The 21,907-nt window shown below is 32.9% G+C and overlaps 1 protein-coding gene across 1 annotated transcript in view; it reads right to left on the bottom strand.

Annotated features, from left to right (window-relative positions):
• The window catches only part of LOC138706515 (UDP-glucosyltransferase 2-like), a 98,068-nt gene that overhangs the window by 15,583 nt on the left and 60,578 nt on the right, over positions 1–21,907 (bottom strand). The window contains exons 6-7 of the mRNA XM_069835884.1: positions 9,266–9,428; positions 4,701–5,384 (exon numbers count right to left, since the gene is read on the bottom strand). Coding sequence (XP_069691985.1) covers positions 4,701–5,384; positions 9,266–9,428 — 847 coding nt within the window. The remainder of the gene's footprint in view (positions 1–4,700; positions 5,385–9,265; positions 9,429–21,907) is intronic.

Here is a 21,907-nt window from a genome sequence, read left to right as displayed (position 1 = left end):
CCCAAGTCCCGTTTTCGTTAAGTTTTATATGATAATGCAAGTTTTTGAAGTCTGATGAGTTGTAACCATTGTTGTTGATATTGTTTTATTTCCTCAACGTTATTTTTGGTTTCAAAGTACTTCGAATATCCTCTTTCTTTTTCTGTCTAAACGAGTAAATCCTAGGAAAAATGTTAGAAATCGCATTTGTGCCGCATGAACTGTCTTGTTTTTCTATTTATTTTCTTCATTTTGTACGTAAAGTATAAATTCTGTGCCTCAGAGATATTATACGGTAAGTCTACTTTACTGTCATGGGAGATTTTGCAATATAAGCCAACCAAGATACATTTGGGGATTTCTGGAGAGACTACATGTCTATAAAATAATTTGAGGACATAAAACGTTCGTTTTCTGCTTTCATTGTGTGCTAACTTCCCCAGGAATTTACAATTCATTTTTATATTTCAATATGCCTGGTGAATTATTATATACTTATTTAATAATTCCCCAGGAAGATTATATATATATATATATATATATATACATATATATAATTTGAACTGGTAATGGAAATTACGGGAAAACGACTGAACGGATTTTAATGAATGACCCAAAGATTTTCAGAAAAATAGTAGTTTTTAGTGAAATGTCAATTTTCCTATTTTCCAAAATCCATCTGTCGTCAGTTTTGAGGACTAATGGATTTTCAGGATAAAACAAAACACACACACACTACAATAAGCAAACGTTTCTACGACAAAAGCATGATGACTTTCTAAGGACTGAAGGAAATATGGAAAATGTGTGGCATAAATTTAAGTGTATAATTTTCGAGGCATTAGTAAAATGTGTACCTTCTAAAATAATTAAGAAAAATCCGGACCCAGAATATTACACTAATTATATTCGCTACTTAAAGAAAAAGACAAGGCGCGCATTTAGCAAACGTAAACGGAGCCATGAGCATTGGGAAAAATATATCGAATTAATTAAGAAACTTGAGTGTGAAAAAAGGTTAGCTCAGGAAAATTTTCTAAAAACTATTTTAAAAGAAGATGAAAGTAACAATTGGAGACAGTTTTATAATTATGTACGCAGGAGAAAAGGGAAAAATGAAGGAGTAGTGCTTTTACGAAATCAGAACGGAGAAAGTATAACTGATGACAAAGAAAAGGCCGACTTATTAAATTCCTATTTCATTTCGGTTTTCAATAATAATAATAATAATAATAATAATAATAATAATAATAATAATAATAATAATAATAATAAAAATCCCGCTGATAGGAGTGGTTGTGTCACAGACCGTGAATGTGAACCAAATTCGACTTTCAAAATAACTTCCAAAGGGGTTAGAGAGAGAATAACGAAATTAAAAAATCGGAAGTCTCGAGGACCAGATAGTATTGCTACAGAGATTCTTAAATTAGGTTCCGAGGCCATAATTCCATACTTAATGCGTATATTTCATGTTTCCATAAACAATGCAGCTATTCCATGTGACTGGAAATCAGCTATAGTGGTACCCATACATAAAGGTGGAAATAAATTAGATGTCGGAAACTACAGACCGATTAGCCTTACATCTGTCGTATGTAAAGTCATGGAGCATTTGATATCGGATTATATTCGTCATGTTCTAAATGCGAAAGACTGGTTTTACAACCGCCAGCATGGTTTTAGGGAAGGCTTCTCATGTGATAGTCAAATTACGTCGCTGGTTCAGGATCTAGCTGAAGAGGTAGATAGAGGCGGAAGAATCGATGCAGTTGTGATTGACTTTTCGAAAGCATTTGATTTGGTGCCACATGACATATTAATAGATAAGTTAAGTAGGCTAGGAATAGATAAAAGAGTGGTGCTATGGATCCAAGAATTCTTAAAAGGTAGAACCCAGAGAGTTAGAGTAGGTCATGAAATATCGGAAATTGGAAATATAAGTTCAGGGGTGCCACAGGGCAGCGTTCTGGGTCCATTACTCTTTATAATATACGTAAATGACCTATGCCAGGATATTACATCAAATGTGAGGCTATTTGCAGACGACTGCATTATCTATAGAAAGATTAGAAATAATTCAGATGTAGATGCTATTCAAACAGACTTGAATAACATTTACAACTGGGCGTTAAAGCACAGGATGAAAATAAATGGTTCTAAAAGTAAATCTATAACATTTTGTAAAACCCGACAGGAAACTAGTCTTAATTACGAATTCAGTGGTGTTGTAATTCCGCAAGAACAATGTTGTAAATACCTAGGAGTGTATTTAAACTCCAAACTTTCTTGGGGAGAGCATGTTGATAATGTTACAGGCAAAGCATGGAGGGCACTTCACTTTATTATGAGAATCTTGAGAAAGGCTAGCCCCAAATCGAGGGAAATAGCATATCTAACATTAGTGCGACCGTTAATGGAATACGGAACTACATGTTGGGATCCCTATAGAATATATCAGATAAATTCCTTAGAAAGAATCCAGTATAGGGCAGCTAAATTTGTTAAAGGTAAAAGAGAAGATGGGAACGATACGATGAAAGAACTTAAATGGGAAACTTTGGAAAACAGACGTAGGAAAACTAGAATAACATCATTGTATAGAGCACATCTAGGTCAGAAAGCATGGGTAGACATAACGGCTCGGTTAGAAAAGCCAACGTACTATGGTAGGAACGATCATGATTTTAAAATCAAATGTAGGAAACAGAAAACGGATGTAGGTAAATTCTCATTTTTAAATAGAACTATAAATGATTGGAATGACCTACCTGCAGCGGTCTTTGAGGGCTGTCCTTCCTTAAGGAGATTCAAGAATAATTTAAAGAGTTGTGTATAAAGTGAAAATTAAAATTAAGGTGACATTCAACATTTAATTTTTTAAGGTGGCATGTATTTATCTAGGCTGACGAGTTTACTTCCTTGGTTTGAATTGTAAATTATTTAAAAATAGCGTGTAAGAGGGCCTTAGACTAGAAATGTTTAGTTTAAATGTAGTTCTGTTTATAAGTATGCATAAGAATGCAATTATTTGACTTATTTGAACTGTTGTATCAGTGAAGCGAGGTGAGTCAGTGAAGTTATGGTTTTACAGTGCAGTGAACAGTTCCGATCAGTGATAATTTATAGCGTCAATGAAATGTGTTACAGAGTGTCAGTGAAATGTGTGCTAAAGTGTCAGTGAAATGCGTCATAGTGCCACTACAGGGAATGAGATGAGAGTAAAGTGAAAGACTATTGAAAATTATGTAGGACCTATACATAATTATGTAGGTTGTGTTGTAAAATTAGGTGTTTTATTTTATGTTTTATTATTATTGTGTTAAATTGTATTGTGTATTCTTATTGTATTGTGTATAAAATTGTATATGTGTTGTAAATTTTATTATGTATTGTAAATTTTATTGTGTATTGCTTATCATTTTAACTGTGTATTGTTAATATTGTATATGCCACTGCCACCGGGTGCTTGCCCACTTGCAGTGTAAATAAATACATACATACATACATTACACGAAGGCCGTGACCTGCAGGATCGACATAAAGGAGAGCAAATTCTGTGATGATATAATGACGACAATATGTCGATCTTCATTTGTGTGATTTTTTTTATAATGTCTCTATAATTGGTTATTAAAAACTTTCAAGACTTGCTAAAAATAATTTACAAATCTGATTCTGTGGTGTGTAACTATCTGAGTATAGCTGTGTACTGGATATTAAAAACTAAGAAATTTGAGGTGGTTTGACGACATTATCACCATTAAAAGTGAAATATTATTATAGTTAATGCCATGATATGAATACTGTATGTGTCACTAATAAACATATTAATGATATAGCCTATTGAAGATATGAAACTCAAACCTTTTGGGGTTATATAAGTAGACGTAGAGAATATCTTAAATTAGATCTTCATTTCTATAATTTACTGAGTGACGGCTGTATAATATATAGGCTACAGTATATGTTACTCTGCTTTACTCCCACACGAAAAACTCACTGATCGTCCTGACATTGTTACTTGCGTTTTCGATTTTAAACTCAAAAATTGAAGATGGATAGGTTGAAGAAAAAGTATTTGGAATAAAGAACCATTCAGAGAGAGTATGTTTCATTATAATGGAAGCATATAACTTTTAAATGACTGGTAGTCCTATTCTTCATTGAAAATAAATCTGAAACATTTTTATTTGAACTTCTAATGAACTTAGTTTGCAGCATTTGCTGCACAAACCACTATATATATATATATATATATATATATATATATATATATATATATATTTGAATCATGTAATTTTTATTTTATCATTCAGAAAAATTCATTTTATATGTCCATGTCATATACAATTTAGTTTTAAATATTTTAATACGTAATCAACATGTAGACTATCTTAACCATAATGTTTCCACACGAAGTATTCATATTTTTGTATTGTTACGTGTTCTGAAGATGGCTGTTTATGCCGAAAACGTTTAACATTGTAAATGTAATATTTTGCTAATTATAGCATTGAAATTTGATAAGCAATTTGACGGACATCTCTTTTTGCACGTTACCGATACTTGATATGTTAAATAAATTGAGTTTGCATGTTTTTGCATATTTCTGGTTTGATTTTGCATATACCATATCAGGCTTTTTTGTGCATATAAATCCTAGCAATAATAATAATAATAATAATAATAATAATAATAATAATAATAATAATAATAACCTTGGGAAGATAATCGGATATTCCCGTGAGGTGCATTCCACCAACTGCAATAACATTTGACGAGATAGGACGAGGATAATCTAATCCGAAAACAGTATTGGCAAGAAACAAACTGAAGTTTCTCTCCAGATTCCAATAAGGCTGCAACTCTTCTTTGAAATATTCCTTTGCTACAGCTTCTTGCTTTGCAACGATGTCGTATTCATAAACAAAATTCACATAGTTAACTATTATGAAATTGTGAAGTCTTTCGATGAAATTCATGCGATCTGAGTACGGCAGAAGGTAATGTGGCATATACGAAGGATTTTCTGGAGTTCCCATAAAGGTGCTTGTCCATGGCAATATGCCATGTGACGAAATTCCTATTACAGGAGGCGAACCGAATTTGCTTATAAATCCATAGAAGCATTCATTTAGACTTGTGTCCGTGATGATAGCATCAAATCTTTCGCTTGATGATAGTCGTAACAGTTCCTGCCCTCCTTTCGACTGTAGTTCTACTCTACATAGAATTTGACACCCCTCTGAAAGACCGTGCATTTGATGATGTACTGGAATACTCGCGTAATCTTCATAGACAACTTTAAAGCCTTCTTCAATAGCTTCATATATTCCTTCCATGTGAATGGATGTCCAATTGGGAGTAGGCTGGTTGTCCACTTCAGTGCTTATTTCCAACACCTGAAAAAATAAAGAGCTACATAAATGACATAAAACTATATATATATATATATATATATATATATATATATATATATTTTTTTTTTCAAATTTCGAGTATGTCGATTTTATTTGCGAATCAGGACTGACTGGATGGAAGACTAGCATGTTAGCGCTGACAAGAAAATATTCTCATGGGGGCAGATAAAAGAACTAACTTTTTCTTCTACCATTTTAAAAATATCAAAACAAGTGCCGATATAAATTCTGGCCTCTCGAGTGCAATTACGAGGCCGTCCAAAAGTAAGTTTCCCTGGGGCCGTTTACAGAAGGAAAACACAATTTCATGAAAAGATTTATTGGAACAGATACAGCAATTTTTTTAGCTACTTTTCAACATATTCTCCACCGGAATTGAGTCATTTGTCATACCGTGGGATCAACTTTTGTATCCCTATGTCATAGAAGTCTGTACTTCTGTGTTGATCCCACAGTACAATTGTCTCATTTCCGGTGGAGAATATGTTGAAAAATAGCTAAAAAAAATTGCTGTATCTGTTCCAATAAATCTTTCCATGAAATTTTCGTTTTTTATGCTAACAAATTCTACATTCTTTTCTCTTTAATTTGATATTAATGTCATTATTGCATCTTCCTTCTAACCATTTCTAAAACAAGTGTGAGTAAGGTCCTGGGATGCACTAATAAGTTTATTGTATTCTCTAAAGCTTGTTTTTAAAAATTAATTCAAATTATTTTAAAACTATTAGTATTTTTCTAATTATGTATATAATTAAATATTAATTTCTTTCAATATTTAGTGTTTTTAATAAATATCATGAAATTGTGTTTCCTTTCTGTAAACGGCCTCAAGAAAGTTTACTTTCTGGACTGTCCTCGTAATTGTACTCGAGTGGCCAAAGTATACAAACACTTGTCTTGGCATTATTAACATGATGTAAAAAATATATTTTTATCTGCCTCATGAGAATGTTTGCTTATGAGCTATAGGCGTGGCAAGCCTGACTTTCATAAAATCTCTTTTGCAATTGGACAGAAAAAAATTAGTTTTACAATTCATATCTGAAAATCCGATTAGTCATATAGATTAATCACATATAAATTTAATTTCCAGTCTAAAACTTATCTGTTTGTTGCACTAAAATCAATTTATGCAAACATGTTATTGAAATATTTAATTAACGAACTTTGTGTCATGATCATTTTCTGATATCACATCACATACAATTAAAATAATTCAGGTTATCTACATGAACCGAACTCAATCTGACATCCATGAACACACCGTATACAACATCAAATTGACGTTTCACATCTACAAATCATAATGACAGCTGATAAGCCTAACACGTGTAATATGATACTTGTAACATAAGTTTCATTCATGATCTCAACAATTTACTTATAACTAAGGAGCGGATTTCTATGTAATTAAATATTATTTTTGCGTGTGATAAAACACAATTAACAAAGTTAAAAATTCCGAACATGAAGTTTCAAGTTTTATTTCACATAAAAACACATATTTTCACAAAAAAAATATGTAAATACATATTTTCAGGAAATCTATTATAAACACATAAATCTTGGAGTTTTTTTACTTAAATAATATTTTTACAAGAACTTTAAAACATTTCAAAACTAAATCAATTATGTTACTCAGAAGTGCGTTATCTTTTTAAGAATTCTTGGTTGCTTCGTGTTTCTAAGCTGTGTGGTGTATCCGTGATCCATTTTTGTAATAGTAATGCCTCAAGTTCTGAGAACTCCTAGGCAGCATATCAGTGTTATTATGAGAGAATAAGTTAACATAGACAAGGAGGAGAGATCTTGTAACACATAATTAGGTATGTTTATTGTTGCTGCAGAAGATTTCATTACACACTTTGTTTGTGAAACACAACAGATAAGAGCTCGGGTATGAACATTATTTAATTTAAACAAATCTCTCGCCTCTCGCTCATGTCCATCGAGTAAGGAAATACGTCATGTTGTGATTCCCTGTTATTGGGCTTCATCAATTGATATCCTTCAAGATATACTGAAAGATGGTTGTTTAAAAAACGATTTAGCTTTCCTATTAGCAAATCTAAGCTTTTTGTGTGACACCATAAAAAAACTCGAAACATCGAAAAATCTGTTGTCTGAAACAGGGAGGTGCGTGCCGTGAAAATTAAACTGTATTCGCTACCAGGTTCAGAAGTGCAAGTACTAAGGGACACATCCCAGAATGTGTTTGGGAAAAACAGTGGATACAAAAAATGTGTAAAGTTGCTAAAGTATTGGAGGATGTGCCTGTAGGTGAAATTGACGGTGTTTGTGTTTGTGACATTCCTCTCTTTAAATATGCACGTCTGACGTCCTGTGATGTGGAAAGATCGTTTTCACAGTATAAGTCGTTGTTCATAGATAATTGGCATGCATTTGTGTTGGAGAATTTGGGGATGACCTTTGTTGTTCATTGCAGTTCTCGGCCAACTACTAAGCACTCAAGTGAGGTTGGTGAGCACCTAGTAACATTTTTTTTCCAAGCTAAGTAAGGTATTTTTGTCATATTTAAAAATATATATATATATATATTTTTATTTTTAGCATTATTTTCGTACATAAAGAATAAATATATTTAAATTTTTAGCACATAAAAATCCGCTCCCTACTTATAACTATTTTAATCTACAGGGCTTTCATATTAAAACTTACAAATCTTTTTTTTTTACTTTGTTATTTAACGACGTTGTATCAACTACGAGGTTATTTAGCGTCGATAGGATTGGTGATTGCGAGATGGTATTTGGCGAGATGAAGCCGAGGGTTCGCCATAGATTACGTGACATTTGCTTTACAGTTGGGGAAAACCTCGGAAAAACCCAACCAGATAACCAGCCCAAGCGGGAATCGAACCCGCGCCCGAACGCAACTCCGAATCGGCAGGCAAGCGCCTTAGCCGACAGAGCTACGCCGGTGGCCTTTCCCAATCTAAATAACTTATTATTTAAATTTAATTCAGTTTAAACATAAAACACGTTAATTTAGATATTGAGGAGGAAGTCTGAAACCAGGCTTAATTGCATTTTAGATTTCACCCCCCACCCCCAGCCACCGCCTTTAGAAATTTCAAATGGCACTCCTATATTTTTGTACTTAAGAAAGAGCATTCAATTGTTTATACACCTCAGTCATTTATTTCACATCTTTTGTTTTATATCGTTGTCTGTTCGTCTTTACATGATTAACAGAGATACAAAAATATTTTTTATTTATTTTATTTACTTATTTATTTATTATTTATTTATTTATTTATTTATTCTGGTGTAGTTAAGGCCATCAGGCCTTCTCTTCCACAACACCAGGAATACAAATACAATAATAGAAATAAACAGAAAAAAATACACTATATGTATCGTATACAAAGTAAAGCTACACAAGAAATAAAGAAAGAGAGAAAAAACACTACAAACAAAGTAAAGCCATACAAAAAAATACACAGGTTGAAATCACACATACGAAATATATATCATACCCGGCCCCGGAACAATTTTTCCCTTGAAATTATTCAAATCTGCTTTACAGAGAGCTTTACCTGAAAGACTAGATTTGCATAATATATACGTCACTGTGTACGTTAACAGAAAACCGCAATTCCAAGTAACACAGAGATTGTGTGCACTCGATGTGGGTCTCTGGCGTTTCGTCAGCCCACGCGAGTTGTGTGGATATAAAGGAAAAATTTGAGACGGTGTCGGGTGGAGTTCCCGGGTAGCTCAGTTGGCAGAGCGCTGGTACGTTCAACCAGAGATCCCGGGATCGATACCCGGCCCCGGAACAATTTGTATCAAGTTAGAAGTTTATTCATATACGTCGCAGAAATCTGGCCTCGTTACCTGATGTCCTCTCCTGGCTAGAGCTCGACTAAGGGTTCTACTGAAGAACGTGTGGCTGGGTGAAGGCAGATTCATGAGCACGAGGATTCTGGCGCCCTCTAGAGCGGGCAGTATACACAATATGGCAACCAAAATAGCAAGACGAGAATCCATGATAGATCCCCTGCAATAAGAACAAAACATGAATTTATAAGTATTATTGCCCTCTGTAGAATAGAAATTAATCCAAGGAGTCAATTAATACGATTTTAAATTATTTCTGTGAGACTTCGGAATATGTATGATAAAACTTTCTTGTGTCAAATTCTAACGTACCTTGTTTACATGTTTCGACCTATTTAGGGGTCATCATCAGAACTGGTCGTTGCTGGTCTTGATGCCTCTTGTTTTGTTTCCCGTGAGGGTGTGTTCGTGTGGTGTAAAGTGGAGTCAAAGAGTGTGTGTTCTGTAATTGAGTTGTGTGTTGAGAATTTCACTGGGGTGTGTTTTATTGTGTCTGTATATTTCATATTGTTCTAGTGTGTTTAGTTTCTGGCTTTTTGGTTGGATGTGTAGTATTTCCATGTCTGTGTTGATGTCTCTGTAGGTGTGGTTAGCATTTGTGATGAGTTTTGCATATGTAGAGGTGTTTTGTAATTTTGTTATGGCTGTGATGTGTTCTTTGAAACGCGTTTGAAATGATCTGCCTGTCTGTCCTATGTAGAAGTTGTTGCAAGTGTTACATTTGAGTTTGTATACTGCATAGCCATAACAAAATTACAAAACACCTTCACATAGTCGAAACATGTAAACAAGGTACGTTAGAATTTAACACAAGAAAGTTTTATCATACATATTCCGAAGTGACACAGTGTTAAAAGTTGTGTAATCAAGATGTATAATTCTGTGAAATACTGAATTTTAAATTTGGATCACAAGTTCATTTTTGATGGGTGGAGGAAATAATTTGAAGTAAACTCATATTGCGATTATTGAAACTTATAAAATTATTCTTACTTAGGGGAGATTCGGGTAGTATCGGACATCGGGTAATAACGGACAGTGCGTTTCTTTTATCTACTATCTATGATAGTACCTGAATGACAAGGTTACGTTTCTCTATGCGACATCACAGAAACGTAATCATATCAATCAGGTATTATCATCGTGTGGTAGATGAAAGAAACTCACTGTCCGATATTACCCGATGTCCGATACTACCCGACTCTCCCCTATATCGTTATTTTGAAATAATCAATGTTTATGGCTTAACAAAATGTACAAAAAACAAGTCACATATCACTGTTTTTATATATTTACTTTTTAATTTACACTAGTGGCTTGTGCAGCAAATGCTGCTGCAAACTAAGTTCGTTAGACGTTCAAATAAAAATTTTTCAGATTTATTTTCAATGAAGAATACTTGTCTTTTTGATAGTTATTTGCTTCCATAATAATGAAACATACTCCCTCTGAATTGATTTTTTTAGGCCAAATACTTTTTCTTGAACCTATACAACTTCAGTTTTTGAGTTTCAACGCGAAAACGCAAGTATCAATGTCAGGACGATAGCAGTAGCTATTTCAGGTCATCGTGGATTGTAGGCAAAAGTTAAAAAAGTCAGGTTTGCTAAGCTTTCGAACAATAGCATTTTCGTATAGCTGCTCCATGTAGAACTTGAAATGTAGAGCGTAAAATCATTTTATCATACTAAGAGATCTTGCTGAAATGATCTGGAGACTACAAAATTTTCTAGGCCTCTTATTTTATCAGTAAGTAATACCTTTTTATCTTTCCTTAGCAACTGTAATTTTTGCGCCCTCTCGAGCCAATACTGAAGACAATGACACATATCAATATCTACACTACACCGCCATTAAGTATATGAAAAAGACCCAACCCCACTGGGTTAATAAGTATAAAAATATTTGATTTTTAATAACAATATTATTATCTTTCTTAAGTTTTGTAGTTATATATAGCAGCCACTCAGTAAATTATAGAAATAAAGTTCTAAATTAAGATATTCTCAATATATCATATCATATCATCAATATAGCATCAATATTATATACAATTAATGAAAAATAGACGCATCATGATATTAACTATAATAATATTTAATTTCTAATGGTAATAATGTCATCAAACCACCTCAGGTTTCGTAGATTTGAATATCCAATACACAGCTGTACTCAGAAAATTATACACTGCAGAATCAGTTTTTAATAAAAAAATTGAATTGAGCTCTAAATATGTCGGCAATCCTGCAGGTCATGGCCTTCGTGTACTAGCCTATTGTTTATTGCAGTGTGTGTTTTGTTCTGGGCCCGTGTGGCGTGGGTCGTGTAAATGAACCTAAAAGGAAGCGGTTAAACTAAGGGAAAGAAAGAAAGAAAGAAAGAAAGAAAGAAAGAAAGAAAGAAAGAAAGAAAGAAAGAAAGTGTTTTGTTCTGAAATTCAATCAAGTCGGCCGGGATTCAATAAAATTAGTTCTCAAAACTGACAACAGATGGATTTTGGAAAATAGGAAAATTATGTAGGAAAATTGACATTTCACTGAAAACTACTATTTTTCCGAAAAACTTTGGATGCCAGGCATGAAAATGAGGGGTCACTCATTAAAATCCGTTCAGCCGTTTTCCCGTAATTTCCATTACCAGTTCAAATTATATATATAGACTAGCCGTACCCGTGCGCTCCGCTGCACCCGTTAGAAATAAATATAAAGTAATTACCAGACATCGGATTCTAGGGCAAATGCCTATTTTGTTTCTTTAGGAGAAAAGTAAAAATAATTATTAATATTTGTGTTTCATGGAAATTGAAAGGTATTCAAAGAGTTTTATAGTGCCCTAAAATGCCCTAAAACGGTTATTAGAGCCTAATTTGTTAATATTCGCCTAAAAATGCCTAACTCACTGTAAAGTTTCGCATTTTACTCTTACTTTTTATAATTTATACATGCATTCATTGCGAAATTTAAGGCATTTAAAAAGTGGAAAGTTTGCTTCACACCGGCCATGAAACCATTGATAAAGGAAACAAAATGTTTTGAATATCACGACACTCGCAATAGATTTCACCGAATTTAACATGTTTGGAGGCATAAATGCCGACAAAGAACCAACCTTAGTTTTGAAGCAGGTAACAATCACAACATGTGCTGCTACCGATTCAGAGATATACTATACTATAAAAATGACTGTTTTCGGTCTGAAACCGATTAGCTGTACTGCCCTTCAGAGTGTCATAAAATCACAATTTTTGGAGAAAGAGTGTTTTTGAAATATTTATGAAAAGTCGTAAAACTGCGAATTAGTAGGGTAAACCGTTACAAAATATTTAAAAGAATGGCCCTCCTAGTGTTAACACTACCAGGAAATGCAACAATAAGTGGAAATTTGTATTTTTGTCCAATTGAATCTCAATAACAACGGTTCATTGGAATGCTCGTTAACAGTTGCTCTTTCCCTCACCTTATTTGTGTTGAGAAGTTTTGAGCGGTAGGACGTTTTCCTGTGAAGTTTAACGCGATAATGCCGAAAAATATAAGTGCAAAATCTACATTGATCCGGCAATGGCTAACAGAATATTCAGAATTCACTTATGATGGAAAAAATAATATTCTGCAAGATTTGTAGCAAACAGGTATGTAACAGTAGTTGAAATATATAAATTCTATTAATTTTAATGAGTAGGCCTATAATATTTATACATTGACTGAGCTATCCTGAGGTATAATTATTTTTAAGAGCACTACACTTTAACCTTTTAAATTCCGATAGTTAAAGTATTTGCAGGTCATTAAAATTTTGATTGTTCGAACCCACTAACTTTGTGATAGAAATACGGCAATACAACATTAGGATTTTATTTTAATTCAGTTTACTTTACATTTTTAGATTTCGCAAGAAAAGAAGTGCCACCTAAAGCAGCATGTGCAAGGAGCGGCTCACAAGGCTAAAGCTCAGCAGAAAAATCAACTGCAACAAACTTTACTAACACAGCTTACTTCATCCAATCTCAGCAGCAATTTCTATGCTGATTTAACCAGAGCGTTTGTTGCTGCTAACATTCCCTGGAATGCAATTGAAAATCCGGTTTTAAGACAGTTTTTACAAAAATACTGCAAACAAAATATCCCATCTGAGTCGACCCTAAGAAAAAATTACTTAGACAGAATATACAATGAAACTTTAGCTTCCATTCGGGAGGATATAGGTGATTCTTACTCATGGGTCTCTGTGGATGAAACCTCAGATCCTATGAATAGGTATATAGCAAATATGGTAGTAGGAAAACTTAGTCCTGATGGACCTTCGATTCCACACCTCGTATGTGTTAAGGAACTTTCGAAAATGAATAGCCAAGCCATTGCTTATTTTGTAAATAAAGGCCTACAGTCTTTATACTCAGGTAATATAGACGATTCTAAAGTTCTGTTGTTTTGTACTGATGCTGCCTCATACATGGTTGCTGCAGCTCCACTTCTTAAAACATTTTATCCTAACCTCACGCATGTAACCTGTCTAGCACATGGCCTTCACAGGGTTTCTGAAACAATCCGGAATGAATTTCCTCTTGTCAATTCGTTTATTTCTAACACAAAAAAATGTTTTTGTAAAGCCCCATCCAGGATTTCAATATTCAGAGAGAACTTTCCAGATATCCCACTCCCATCTCAGCCGGTTGTTACACGATGGGGAACCTGGATTCAGTCAGTGGTGTATTATTCTAAGTATTTTAAAGAAGTGGTCACAGTTATTGATAAATTACCTGAAACTGATAGTGCAGCGTGTGTGAAAGCAGTGAAAGATTGTCTGAATGACTCACGAGTGAAAAACGATATTGCCTACATAACATCAAACTTTTCTTTCATACCTGCAAGCATTGAACAATTAGAACGTGAAAAACAATCTCTTTATAGCAAATAGCAATAGTAAAGGAAGCTCAAGTGAACATACATTCTGCTTTGGGCGAAACTGGGAAAAAAGTTAAAAATAAGTGGGACAACGTATTAAATAAGAATGTAGGATTTTCATTGTTGGAAAAAGTATCAAGAGTGATATCGGGGGAAAGTGTAAATGTTCCAGTAAGTATTGATGTTTCTATTGTACCTAATTTAAAATTTGCGCCTCTCACATCAGTTTCGATTGAAAGAAGTTTTTCTGCTTTCAAAATGATTCTCAGTGACAAAAGGCAAAGGTTAACTGTGGAGAATTTAGAAAAAATTCTGGTGGTGTACTGTGCAGATAATTATAATGAAGTCTGAGCATGGAACTGAATTTCAATAACTTAAAATGAGTAATCTTGATATCAATAATCATTATTTCATTAGTTTCAATATATTAAATTTGTGCAGCTCTGTTTATAAATATAATATAGTATTCTTTTTTAATGTTTAAACATACTTTTTTGTGCGTATTTTAGTGTATAACTAAACATTTCAGTGAAAGAAATGAGTATGATACCTTGATGTGCCTAAAATGCCTATTTTCATTAAAATAGAGCCTAATTTTACAAATTTTGAGCTTATTTTAGGCGCCTAAAACTGCAATTTTTAGTGCCTAAAAATCCGATGTCTAGTAATTACATAATTAAAATAGGACATTTGATCCAGGGAATATTCGTGTTTGATAGAAGGATAAATCGTTTAATATGTTACTTAATTTAAATTATATTTAAATAATTAAAATTGAATCATTTTGGTCCAGAGAGCACTCATTTGGTGCAATGACAATTCCTTTAACATGTTTCTTAATTTTTATTACATGCATCCATAGTTCAATGAACATTGACATCATTTACATTTAATGTGTATACTTTATTTTACTTGTAATATGTTTCCATTGAATTATGGTAATAACTTAATTTTAACTCTTGTTTTCTACGTATTCAGTAAATGGCGCTTGGCCCACTATGGTTCTGAACCCTTCAAATAATTTAAATTATATTATATAATATTACATTACATATATTATATTATATTATATTATATTATATTATATTATATTATATTATATTATATTATATTATATTATATTATATTATATTATATTATATTATATTATATTATATTATATTATATAAAAAGTGTGTTGATAACGGATGTACCCCGATAAGTAAGTTTTCAATTTGTTATGGGGGCTCTTGAATCTCAGGATAACAAATTTTATTTTACAACAGGGCAACATAATCTGCTTGGCTCATTATCCAAATTTTTTGCATTGCATTTAATGCATATGTATTTTATGTATTTTAACTCGATTCAATTGAGCATAGTTAAAATTTGGATTATAAAATAATGAAATGCTAAGCTAACATATTATTACTGCATATTAAATCAATACACTCTCGTTGTTCGTTAATTCTCTGAGATAAACATTATTTTAAGAAATACAGGAAACGAATACACAGAATAGCCTATCAAGTTTTCTGTGCATAAGAAGCTATTTTAATCTTACCTGTCCTCAATTCACTCAGAAGTTACTGTAATAACATTATAGCATTATGTCCATACAGAGAAACTACACTTTCCAATGGTGAAATAATAATTAATTATATAAATCGGTTAATTTAGCTTCCAATATTGCTACATACAAACATAGAAACATTTTCTGTAGGCTATGATTCATAGCTTTCGATTGTTATTGACCAAGGCCCCTTATAGACGAAGTCATTTGTTTATTTCATTACACGGCCTTAGATGGCAGTTATTTTAATTTTAAAACTCATTTATCTCATTATATATCAGTCCTATCAAAATTTTTCATAGAGTAAAACTTATCGGAAATGATTTTTAAAGAAATGTTTGTCATGTAACATTTTTCATAAAAATCAATAATAAGCGAGATATTTCGATTTATTTAATTCAGGCCCCGTTATAACCCCCCTTTTAAAGAATGTATTTTGAATGCCATATATCCTATAATCTAAGTTACAACGAACTTAATTTATATTCCAATTTTCATCGAAATCCGTTAAGCCATTATCGCGTGAAAAGGTAACAAACATACAGACAGACAGACAGACAGACAGACAGACAGACATACAAACAAAAATTTCAAAAAAGCGATTTTCGGTTTCAGGGTGGTTAATTATATATGTTAGGACCAATTATTTCTGGAAAATCGAAAATTACCAGAAAAATTTCGGCTACAGATTTGTTATTAGTATAGATTTGCAAACGTTTTCACCTTCCAAAGGGGCATCATCAGGCATGAAATAATATACAAATATCTGAAATCAAATGTATAGAAAGATGAAAAAAATGTGTATTGTGTTGGTACGAGAATAGTCTGTGTGCGTCAGACTGTTATATTGTGGTTATACACATGAATGTTAAAAGCAATAACTATTATTAAGCGCGACAGGAGTCATAATATCATAACTTACCCGAAAAAGATACAATATATATATATATATATATATTATATTTCCTTGCAATGTGTACATAAGATATATTTGTATCTTTTTCAGGTAATTTATGATATTATGACTCCTGTCACGCTATAATAATACTTATTGCTTTTAACATTCACGTGTATAACCACAATATGACAGTCTCACGCATACAGATTATTCTCGTACCAACAAAATACACATTTTTGTACATCTTTCTACACATTTTAGATTTAGATTTTAGATTTTATTTAATAATAACATATACATAAAAACGTTACATTAAAATACCCCGAAAGAGCAAAGCTCGTGTTCGGGGACAGTTCCGTTACATAGATACACATACTTTGTAGACAAAATACTTAAGAAAAAAGCTCACATAAAGATGATAATAAAATTAGTAAATAATACTAGTAATAACTGAGTGAAAAAAGTATTATTATTATTATTATTATTATTATTAGTAGTAGTAGTAGTAGTAGTAGTAGTAGTAGTAGTAGTAGTAGTAGTAGTAGTAGTAGTAGTAGTAGTAGTAGTAGTAGTAGTAGTAGTATAATCAGTGCAGGTCATGTTGATATAGTAACCAAGATAAAATAGAAAAATACACTTAGGATAGAAATAAACTTGTTTTACAATACATGGTACATAATATATATATAGGGAAGTCTGTCATATAAATTTTTTAATTCTGGATCTGAAAATTTCATTGCTTAAAGTAGTCAATTCTGGATTAAATTTTATTATCGAATTATATAGACGTGGACCATAATTTGTACTGTGTAGTAAAGCAGCAGATGTGAAATATTTAGGTTCAACTAATTTAAGAATTTCATTTCGTCTTGTATTATGAGCATGTGGCTGAGCTACAAATTTCATTCTGTTTTTATGATAGAATTTCATTAAAGAGTATTTATAAATTTGGTCAATTCTAAAAACATTCAATTCGGAATGGATCAAATTTGTTGGATAATCCAGTCGCCTTTTCAAACAAATTTTGATTATACGTTTTTGCAACATAATTAGAGGAAAAAGAGCAGTTTTTGTAATGCCTCCCCATCCAGTTATACCATATTGGATAACAGATTCAACTATAGCCAAATGAACCAAACATAATACATGAGTAGGCAAGTAATGGCGAAGGTTTACAAATTTGTAAATTGTTTTACGTATCCTGTTACATAAAAAGGTGATTTGTCTATCCCATTTCAAGTGCTGATCAATAATAATTCCCAGGATTTCACATCTACAGATTCTTTCAGGCAAGGGCATTTACAGGTTGTAGAGAGTTTACAAAATGAGTTGTGGATTATTAATTTTAAATGAGAAAGTGATTTCAATTTGTTTAACCCAGAGACTGATTTGATTTGAGATATTTGTATATTATTTCATGCCTGACAGTGGCGGCTTGTGACATAAAAAGTGTGCGAAGTAATGTTAGATCGGCTTCTAATTTTATAACGAAAATCATGTATAGGCTTATATTAGTACATTATGCAACGAGCCTATAATGAAGGTAATTAAGAAGCGAGTATGGATATTTATGAAACGAGCGCAAGCGAGTTTCATAATTTTCATACGAGCTTCTTAATTACCATTATAGGCGAGTTTCATACGACTTTTTATGCTCGACCATATTTCTAACTTGATATTATTAATTTTCTTTGTATCTGACCTTGGCCAATGTCCCGTATGTTGTGAGATGTGCGCAGACGCGAAAGTATTGATTTTTTCCGAGGAACAGATATTCACATTGACCTTGCTAGGCCATAAGAACCTACAGAGATAACATTGAAATTAAATTAGACATTGAAAAACGAGATGACAAATTGAATTTATTTGAATATTATTTACAATTAACGCTAATTATTATAGTAACAGAACATAACCTTCTGCGACAGTATTGGATTTCCAGCCTCCGTGACTTTTCGCTAATTCTCTTTCGATTGCATATCCGAGAATAATCGATACTTGCGGTTTTATAACGGTAGAAAGCAGACCTGTCATTGGCTGAACAGTTGTAACCTGAGTCGTCATTGGCTGAAAGACCTGACCTTTAATGAGTAGGTGTACTTTAATGACATGCATTAAAGGACTGCTACCAGGTGTATAATTACTACATTTCGGCATGGTCGAGCATAAAATATATTAAACACCGGTATAATTAAAATACGTGACATTATTGATGATGATGATGATAATAATAATAATAATAATAATAATAATAATAATAATAATAATAATAATAATAATATAATTAACGGTAATAAATAATAAGGCCAATTTTTTGAAGACAAGTTGAATCCTTCTGTTCATGGCAAGAAATTTATTAGTAACATCGTCGTGGAAAGACTGATTTTTTCATAATTTTGTGAACAATTTACTTCTTCACGGAAATATTTGCGAGTTACGAGAGCCTTTGTTGTGACATACAACTACGAAAATAGTTTTTAATGAGATTCATGAAAGAAAAATATCTTTCAGCGAACAAACTTTTTAATAAGCAGCCTAAATCCCTAAAGCACCCTGATTTTATGAACAAATATTACTCTTAATTTAAAATGGGCCTAATAACAGTAGAGAAAGTAATACAATACACACAATGCGATCTTTACGCACACTCTCTCACGAAACTGCGGCAAAATTTAACTTTGTATATAGGCTACAGTAGTACCTACAACGCTAACACCATAACCATGTTTTTCAATTCCACTTACATTATATTTTCACTTTTCTCAAGACTCGTGCTTTCTTCTTTAGCAAAACAGTTAAAAAATACAAATATATTCATTTTTTCTATGGGCGAAATTAATTTTCCTCTTTTAAATTTCTGTAATTTTCATTGTTGATTGGCGGAACGTTGTGAATTGGTCTCTTCTACTATTTCACGTCTGACCAAAGCCACGATACTAACTGTTGTTGCGGGGTGAAGGGGTGTAGCTTTGTTGCCATGGTAACCATAGCTGAGTGAAATACTAACAGAGAAAAATCGAGCTCACTTCACCAGCTCAGAACTTAAACGTATCGGGGTCTTGTTGCTACGGTAACCATAGCAAGCAAAATAAATAGGAAGTCGCAATGCAAGAAGTGGATTCACAGGCGCTACGTTCGTTAATTCTTCAGCGCGGTGCGATTTTTGAACGTACATAAACATAAATATCATAAAATCAGTCGCTTGATGTGTAGTAAAAGTAAAGTGAATTTTTCATTTTTTTTTTTAATTCTATGGTGAAGTTATGCTTCACTTGGTTCACCTGAAAAACCGCCTCTGATGCCTGATGATGCCCTTTTGGAAGGTGAAAACGTTTGCAAATGTAAATTAAAAAGTAAATATATAAAAAAACTTGTTTTTTGTACATTTTGTTAAGCCATAAAGATTGATTATTTCAAAATAACGGCATAAGTAAGAGCAGTAATTGCTTAGCGGATCATTAAAATCAAAATTAATTGTAAAATATAAAATTGTGCAAATGGGAATATGAAAAACTAAGAAGTGTCTTGCAGTACCACAACATTTTGTTTCTACACAAATTGCGTCCACCGCTGTGGAGTAACAGTTAGCTTGTCTGACCGTGAAATGAGCGAGCTCGGATTCAAATCCTGGTTGGGACAAGTTAACCTGGTTGAGGATTTTCCCTGGTTTTTCCCTTAACCCATTAAGAGCAAATGCTGGGTAACTTTCGGCGCTATGGACTCATTTCGTCAGCATCATCATCTTCATATCATTCAGAAACTAAATCAGATAAAGCGTCGTAAAAATAATTCACTATGCAAATTGCAATGTGTTATGACAAAATAACAACGTGACTGAGCTGGATTAAATGTTTGATGGGTGAAATCAAGTGCGACGTTCACAAGCGAAGTATATCCGTTTGTGTAATGTTATATTTTTTATTTCAGTAGGTTATTTTACGACGCTTTATCAACAGCTTAGGTTATTTAGCGTTTGAATGAGATGAAGGTGATAATGCCGGTGAAATGAGTCCGGGGTCCAGCACCGAAAGTTACCCAGCATTTGCTCATATTGAGTTGAGGGAAAACCCCGGAAAAAACCTCAACCAGGTAACTTGCCCCGACCGGGAATCGAACCCGGGCCACCTGGTTTCGCGGCCAGACGCGCTAGCCGTTACTCCACAGGTGTGGACAATGTTATATTGGTAATAGAGAAAAATACAGCAAAAGAAATTTTTTAAATTAAGAAACGCCTTCGCTAAAGTTAGTGCATCGAATGTTTGATATATAAATTAGGTCGAGATTCTAAAAGCGTTTGTCAAATATTACTCTGATAATTCTCCAATCAGGTGAATTTGAATGATATTTAGGGCTGCCAACCCTCCCGTATTTTCAGGTATCTCCCGTATTTGCCCCTAATTTTTTAACAGTCTCCAGGCGACCGTATTTTTCTTTTCTTCCAGCATTTTTCTCCCTTATTTTTGCATAATGTAAAAATTACTATTACTAAACATTAGAGTCTAAAACATGTAACGTCGGGTGAAACACGCCTCCTTGTCTGGACGTAAACAACTGAACAACTATACAAATATGGCATTCACCACGACGAATTAGACTGCGTGCTCTCCTACCAACAGCATTTGCATCACAGCTTTTTCCATCCCTTTTAAATTTATACATTATATATAACATTTTAACATAGTTAATATCAAATTGTACAAATTTAATTTTAATGATATGACCTAATGAGAATATTTAGCCTTAATTGTATAAGGTTAATATCATGCTGTGCCTTTCCTTGTTTTATACACATACGAGAACCTAGCATCAGTGTTCAGCTTTACCATGTACAGTTTACCTCAAGAGGCACGAAACTTATATACTTGTAAATGCCAGCACGTGCATTACTTACTATATTATTAATTGTTAGATCAACTATCACCTAATTTAAAATTGTTTGCATCTCATGCACCTGATGATGACTTTTTAAAGTCGAAAATATTAGCGACTTTGTAATAAATATTGTGATGTAACAGATTATCTGACCTCACAAACTGAAAAGTGTATTTGACTGAAAATTTATTATATATAATTATTAACTCTAATGATATTCTATGAGGGCCAATCAAATGAAAACGGGCCAGATGCCATAAATTATAATAGAACATCTATTACCTCAAAGGTAATCTCAAAAACTATTTATACGTTTATTCCAATGCGAGACAAGACGATCAATCTCATTCTTGTAAAAGCATGTGGGCTGTCTACCGAACCAGTTCTTTACCCAGTCACACACCTCTTCGGATCCC

The sequence above is a fragment of the Periplaneta americana genome, chromosome 9 (assembly GCF_040183065.1).
Source record: "Periplaneta americana isolate PAMFEO1 chromosome 9, P.americana_PAMFEO1_priV1, whole genome shotgun sequence".
Taxonomy (NCBI): Eukaryota; Metazoa; Arthropoda; class Insecta; order Blattodea; family Blattidae; genus Periplaneta; species Periplaneta americana.
Note: the sequence above shows the minus strand (reverse complement) of the source record. Positions and strands in the feature narration are given on the sequence as shown.